The sequence below is a fragment of the Calliphora vicina genome, chromosome 3 (genome assembly GCF_958450345.1).
Source record: "Calliphora vicina chromosome 3, idCalVici1.1, whole genome shotgun sequence".
Taxonomy (NCBI): Eukaryota; Metazoa; Arthropoda; class Insecta; order Diptera; family Calliphoridae; genus Calliphora; species Calliphora vicina.
In genome coordinates, this window is record NC_088782.1 from 74992360 (window position 1) to 75000401 (window position 8042).

Genomic DNA, 8042 nt, shown 5'->3' on the forward strand with positions numbered 1-8042 from the left:
TAACCTTTTTTTTTTTTTTAGTTCTTTTCTATATTTTGAATTTAAGGTTTTTAATTAAATAAAATTTTCACCAAAAACTTATAGTCACAATCCTTTTTTTATTTTACGGTGCGCCACATAACTTCTCACCAATCCGATCCACAGCAAAAGAGATCGATACCAAGGTAATCTACCAGCTCATCACCTCGGCAACGTTCCATCTTTTCCAGGCAAAATAGATTGTCAGCAATCTACTTTGCCTGGCGCCTACCATTTGTTTGTTTTTTTTTTCTATTTATTCCTTCTAGTCCATTTCCTTTTTTTTCTTCTCTGTCAAAACCCATTTGACATCTTTCATCATTTTTCGCGTTGCCAACCTCTTCTCATCATTCACAGGGTGCACACGACAAACCCAACCATTTCTGTAATCCATCTATGGATACAGAATGGGAGGGAAAAATAAGCAGCCTGATATTTATGAACCACCCTAATGTTAAATATTTTCTGGGATTTTGGGGATTTTCAAATTCCCATTTATAAAAAATATCTTCTGGTAACACTAATCGGTTACTCACCACGATTCATAAATACAACACTGTATTAAATTTTCTACCATGTGGCAACTCTCAACTGATCAGCATGAATAAAAAAAAAACGGAACGGGAGGAGGAGGAATAAAAAAAACTACGCATGTGTAAATGCGTAGTAAATTTTTCAATGGTGGTGATCAATAGGTAAGTAATTACTAATGAATTTTTATTTATTGAATGAATTTTATAAGATTAAATGAAAATTTTTAGGCAAAATGTAGGAAAATATTAATTTAATTATTTTTTTATATTCTTTTTAGGAGAAGACAAAGGATGCTGCTGATTTTAGGTGGATTATCGGTAAGTGTAAAAATTTAATATAAAACATATTTTAGTGATTATTACCAAAATTTTTTTCTATTTTCAGGAATGGGAATTTCGATGCAATAAAAAAAATGAGGACATCATCATTTATGGCAATGGATTAAAGGTAAGTGTAGTGTTTTTTATATAAAAAGTTAATTAAAACAAACTGTGTTGTAATTTAATTAGTTTGTGTGTTAAGTGTAAACAAAAAGTGATTACGCTAACGTAACGTAGCGTAGAATAATTATTAAAGTTTAATTAGATAGTGATAATCGGTGTTTTTTTTTATGAAAAAGTTACAAAGTGTAAATAAAAATAAAATTTGTGCAATTGGAATTTACAGTGGGTGACAAAAGTGTAAAAATTTTTAAAATTAAAAAAGAAAATTTTAGTGATAATCATGTACACAGTGTAAAACAAAAATATAATAATAATAATAATAAAATTTTACAATTTTACAGTGATCGTGAAAAGTGTGTGTCAAAACAAAATAATATGAAATTAAATGAATTTACAGTGGTGATTAAATGTGAGAAAATAAAAAAATTAAAATAGTGCAAATATGAAATTTAAAGTGATCAAAAAAAAGGCAAGTGAATTAAAAAAATTTTATTTACACTGAAAAACAAAAGTGGTGTGACAAAAATTAAATTTTAATAATTTAAGAAAAAAAAACTTGATGTGTGATGTGATTGTGTAAAAACATAAAAATTTAATTACAGTGAAAATCAAAACTAATAGGAATTTATAATATTTTGAAGTAAAAGTGAATTATTAAGCAAATTTTCGAGAATTAATATTACAGTGGATAACAAAAGTGTTAACAATCTAAAAGTGATTATTGTGCCGTGTCTTGTTTTTAATTAGTTAAAAATAAGTTGGAAAATCAAAAATACTTGAATTTAAGATTTTACAGTGTAAATTAAAAGTGATGTGACTAAAAATAACAAAGTGCAAAGAATCAAAATTACATTTATGTAAAATCCCAAAGTAATAATAAAAAAAAATATATATTTTACACTGTGTATCCAAAATTTTAATTGTGGAAATAAAAGTTATTCGAAAAAAATTTTTTTTTTTTTTTTTTTTTTATAAAGCCAATTTTACCAAAAGCCATAAATGTGATGTTAGTAACCAAATGTGTAAAATTAAAACTAACAAGGAATTTGACTTCATAAATTTTCTAACAAATTTTTACTAATATACTAATTTCATTTAAAACTCATTTTATATGTTTAGAAAAATTTATTGAAGCAAATAAAGTGATAAAAAAAAATAAAGACTATATATCTATACAAAAATTTATACAAAATAATATTAGCAAATTACTAAAATTTCCATATTTTACTTTTCTTTCCTTCAGATTCCCATCTTTATATTCAAGTCGAAAAGAAAAATGCTGAAATTACAGGATTCCAGGAAATATCAAAGAAAATGTAAGTAAAAAAAGTTTTTATAGTTTCTAAAAGTAACTTTTAGGCAAATTGAAAAGAGAGACAAGGACTAAGTCCACCAAAAACTAATAGTCTTTGGCGGGAAATACCCCTTGTTTATCTCTGGAAAAGTAAAAAAAATGATAATATATTTGTATGTATATGAAATATAAAGAATAAAATATTCTAAAAGTCGAATACTAAAGTAAATAGTAAAAATTCAAAAATCAACTTTTAGAAAATTTAATTTTAAAATTTTGTTAATGTTTGAAATAAATAACGATTTTCCTTTTATTTACAGGCTTTAATAATTTCATTCGAAGTGCCAAAGGAAAAAAGAATTTGTTGTACCAAAGGTAAACAATTTATATATATTTTTTTACGATAAAATTATTATTTTCTCTTTTACAGGTCATACCAATTCATGGACCTCATTCAACTTCTTTTTGAGAAGAGAAAGATAAATAAAAAGTAAGTATATATAAAAATTTAAATTTCAAAAGTAAAATATTATATATAAGTATATCATTAAAATATATAATAAAATAAAGTATTTATAATGAGTCTAATTTGTCTATAAATTAGTCTCATTCATAGAAGTGAGGACGAATTACAAGGACTAAAATCACCAGAAGTTTTAATATTTCTGGCGAGTAGTACCCCTTGTAATTCTCCGCAAAATTGTAAATTAATTCCTACAAATTCAATTTTTTTTCTTTTTTTTTTTTTGTTTTGTGTTTATACATTTTAATAAATTTAAAATTTTCACAGGTTATGGGAATTCAAATGGATAGATACCAAAATTATTGAGACCAACTAAAGTGAAAGTCTTGACGACTGGCAAGTATAAAATTTTAAAATATTTATCTAATTACAATCATACATTTGTATATATACTAATTCATGTTTTCAATTCAATTTTCAGGCTTAAATTACTCAACAAATGAGCATCACAACAAAAAGTGCACTACAAGATTTCTACATCAACAACGACGACAGCAACAAATGTGAGCAGAAATATCTGGGTGAGTAAGACAAAGCAAAATATAAAATATTAACAAAGTAGATAGTAGTGCTAGTATAAATAAATAAGATTCGATAAGGCATATTATTTTTCCATTAATGCAGAATTCTGTGGTAATAACACATAAGTATTTAGTTAACTATAATTGCAAGGTCCTAAATAACTTGTTATTATCACGGAATTCTAATGAATTGTGTTTGGCTTGGTTATAGATTGTATCATGGTCAAATCTGGTGTTTCTGTACAATCAATCATTCATATCATAGCCCATTAGGATCTGCTTTAAGAATGAACAATTACATGTTGGTCTGCCAATATGTATAGTACAATTATTTAACTTTGGTTTCGACTTACTGTAAGATCGGACTAAGAAGCATGTTATTACCTTAGGTGTCTAATAACCTCTAGCTTTGTATGGCATAGTTCCCCAAAAGTTCTGATGAGGTTGCACCTAACAATAGGGTAATGACGGTTACAAATGTAACCAGCTAGAAACGTAAGTTTTTAGTCGAACCAAACAAATAATTATTCATTCTAAAAGCTATGGATTTCACTGGTTTATGACAAGAAAGAAAGATAGTACAGAACCCAATACTGCTCATGATACCTCTATAACCCCGCCACACAGTAATTCATTGCAATTAAATAAGAAAATAATTTCAAGAAAAATATGCGATTAGATCTAGCTAATGACCGCGACGGTACTAAAAACAAAAGACGTAACAACTTCAAGAAAAACTTTTCATTACATGACCATCACCGCATATGTTTTCGACCTTGTTTCACTGAGATAACTCTAAATTCTGGATTAATGCCTTTTTAATGAGAACATCTAGTATTTCATTATGAGATACTGATGATATAAGACATTTTATTTTGCAACAACTTGCTGTAAGATCGGTCTCAGATGGATGTTACCAATCTAAATGACTAACAGTTCCCAGTCCTTAATGGCATAGTTCCCCAGGGCGTTACTAAGGAATTGCATTTATAGTTTGGTGACGGTTACAAAAGTAACCCGCTTAGAAACGTTAGCGTTTAGTTGGCAAAACAATGCACAAAAATCATTTTCAAGGCATAGTTCTAAAATTAAAAATTATTTCAATAAAACACGGAAGAATTCGACATCGGTAATTCGTTATCAATAAAGACATGAAAAGAAAAAGATTTTCTTTTCTAAAACGCACGGACTCGCTTGGACAGAAATGTTAGGACTAGAACCACCAAAGATATTAAGGCTATTGCTTTAAATCTTTGGCATGAAATACCCCTAACGATTTCCCCTGAGTATCCTCGACCTCATACAAACTATTCCCTACTGGTCTTACAATCCGACATTTAAGAAATTTTCGAGCAAATTTAGCATTAAAATTATTCTTAAAGTCGCTTTGTTGGAAGTTGCGACGGTACACTTCCTGACCGGGTATGAATTTAACCTGCCGACAGCGCGTGTTATAAGTTTTCTCGTTTCGAGCGTAGGCCTTATGTAGATTTTCGCGTATCTTTTGCCGGATAAGTTCCATTCTGGCTGGCTTAGGAATGACGTTCGTTTCCGCGTCGTTTAAACTTTTGAGTTTACGCGCCAAACTATACACACTACCATGTCCAATCATATTCATACCAAATAAGGCAAAATATGGCGTTATACCAATCGATGTCTGCACCGAAGATCTTAATGAAAACTCAATTTCTGACAAATGCTTGTCCCATTCGGTGTGGTCACCTTGCAAATACGATCTTACGGCTGCGAGAATCGATTGGTTCACGCGTTCTGACGCGTTCGCTTGTGGTGAGTGTATAGCTGTGCGAATATGTTTAACCCCAAAGTTTTTTACCATATCCTCAAATTCCTTGCTCACAAACTGTTTTCCGTTGTCGGATACAATTGTTTCCGGAGTACCGAATTTGTGAAAAACCTCCGAAATTAAAAATTTTATGACGTTTTTAGCGTTGGCCTTCGGCAAGGCTTTCAAGAAAACATATTTTGTGAGGTGGTCTAAAACGATAAAAATGTACACGTTTCCGTTTTTAGATCGCGGGTAAGGACCAAGAAAATCTATGAATATACGCTGGAATGGTCTCTCACTTCTTGTTTCGGCACCCATTGGTGGCCTAAGCGTTATATTCGCAGGTTTAACTTCCTTACAAGTCTGGCAGTTTCTCACGAAATTTCTAACATGCACATTCTGATTTGGCCAATAAAAATATTCTTTTACTCTATGTAGAGTCTTACCGATGCCTCCATGAGAAGCTTGTGGGGAGTCATGACTCGTCTTTACGATATCTTCAGTCAGCTCTAAAGGTACCCACAATTTCCATGCAAAATCTTCACTAATAGGCTCTCCGGTATATGGCTTGGTGCGTTTATAGATAAAACCGTCGACGACCTTTAAATCGGGTAATTGTTCCGAGTTTTTCTCTATGGTACTTATCAAATTCAAATATTCTTCCGACCGAAAAGCGTCCGAGTTCATATCGACGAGCTTGGGCACGTTTAGCGAGATTTCGTCCATATCGTAGCGCGACAGGGTATCGGGTACCACATTTTGCTTCCCCTGCCTGTGCTCAATCGTAAAATCATAGGATTGTAAATGTAGACTCCATCTAGCTAAACGACCAGTTAAGTCCTTATGACTCATGAGCCATTTCAGACTGCTGTGATCCGTAATGACAGTAAATGGCATCAATTCTATATAGGGCCTAAACTTCTTAATCGCCAGGACTACAGCTAAGCATTCACGTTCAGTCACTGAGTAATTTTTCTGCGCTGATGTTAACTTGTGTGAAAAGTATGCAATTGGGTGTTCTCCCTCAGAATTATCTTTCTGAAAAAGGACTGCCCCAATGCCTACATCAGACGCATCACACTGAATGTAAAAATGCTTATTGAAGTCAGGATGGTTAAGAAGCGGACTCGAAATCAGAGCTTCCTTGAGGCGATCAAAAGCGACTTTAGCTTCCTCCGAAAACTTGAATTGCTTACCCTTCTTCAGCGTTTCAAAGATTGGAGCCGCGATGGTAGCATAGTCTGATATAAATTTTCTATACCAGCCTGTTGCTCCCATGAAACTTCGCACCTGTCTTGCTGACTTAGGATAAGCAAAACGAGTTATTGTTTCCACCTTAGCCGGATCAGGTTTTAGTTTGCCGCCTCCTACTATATACCCTAGATATTTTAATTCCTTAAAGCAAAATTTAGATTTCATCACATTGATGGTCAGTCCTGCGTTTGCTAAACAAATAGATACACGTTTCAGCAAATCCAGATGTGTCTCGAATTCTGGAGACACTATCAAAAGATCATCTAGGTAGACGAAAACCCTATCACGAAGTGCTGCGGGGATCACTTTATCCATTAGACGGCATAACCTTTGGGCAGCATTACACAACCCAAAAGGCATGACCGTAAAATGGTAAAGTGGTCGTCCTGGCACCGTGAATGCGGTTTTCTCCTTACTAGATGAGTCAAGTGGTATCTGCCAGAACGCGTCTTTCAGGTCGACACTAGAGATGTATATAGTGTCTCCCAAACGACTGAGCAAACCTTCAATGTGCGGCAATGGATAGGCATCCTTGACGGTCAGTGCATTGAGCTTACGAGCGTCCAGGCATAACCGGTTCTTCTCGCCCTTGCGGACTAGAGTAACTGGGTGACTCCATGGGCTCTCACTAAGCTCAATCACACCGAGGTCAAGCATCCTATCCAGCTCCGCGAACATTAATTTTTGCACAGCCGGAGAAACAGGATAGTGACGATCTTTTACTGGATTAGCATCACGCGTATCTATCGAATGCTTTTCTAAATTTGTTTTGCCTAATCCTTTCTTACTAAAGCAGGGGAACATCGATATGACTAAATCTAATTTTTGTTGCTGATCATCTGTCAGCTTATGGGTCACAATATCTACGGTATTTTCCGCCTCTTCACAGAGACTAATTCCATTAGTCGTAAGACTATCTATACAGGCAAACATTTTAAAAACCTTCATGAAATCGACACCCAAGAAAAGCTCTCGATTCAAAGTAGGCACTAGATAAAAATCGATAACATTTACCGTATTATGGAACGAAACTTCTGCCCTAACTCGGCCGACTATGGGATGGACTGTTCCATCCGCTGTTTTAATAACAGTTCTGAAGTCTTTTATCGCGAGACCGGTTTTGGCAATAAACTCCAGACAATTCTTTCCGAGACACGTTACGGTAGCGCCACTGTCGAGAAGACCCACTATCTCTTGACCACCTATATTGATTTTTGTATAAAGTCGAGAATCTTCACCTTCGTAAAGCGAAGCTGACGCGATCTCGTTACGCAGTCTTTTCCTAATTCTGTATCGTTCGCGGGCCTTTTTAATCTTATTTGGTACTTTGCCGAATATTCTATTTTTGGCCTCATTATACTCTCGAATTCGAATATGTAGGGGTTTGAGTTCCCTAAGCCGAGGCTCCGGTTTTAACTCAAACTCCGACCTATTCGAATTCTTTAAAACCCTTATTTCTGTTCTCACTTGTTGTTGTTGCTGTTGTTGTAGACCTACTTCTACTGGGTCTACACGTCGGTGGACCTCGCCTCCCCAGTTCGAGACGGGTTCCTGGGCCGGTTTCCCTGGCATTTTGGACATTTGGGTGCCACTACATTTTCCCTACCACACCTAAAACAAAATGTCCTAGTTATGGGTTCGGGACAATCCATAAAACTATGGCCAACGA

The 8042-nt window shown here is 33.8% G+C and overlaps 1 protein-coding gene across 1 annotated transcript; it reads left to right on the forward strand.

Annotated features, from left to right (window-relative positions):
- Positions 1-768: 768 nt before the first annotated feature.
- Positions 769-7705, forward strand: LOC135955187 (uncharacterized). Its single transcript, XM_065505506.1, has 7 exons — positions 769-869; positions 937-999; positions 2239-2311; positions 2610-2664; positions 2720-2779; positions 3080-3148; positions 3234-7705. Exons 1-6 carry the CDS (start codon positions 843-845, stop codon positions 3126-3128), a joined length of 327 nt encoding a protein of 108 aa, XP_065361578.1. The 5' UTR covers positions 769-842; the 3' UTR covers positions 3129-3148; positions 3234-7705.
- The last annotated feature ends 337 nt before the right edge of the window (positions 7706-8042 follow it).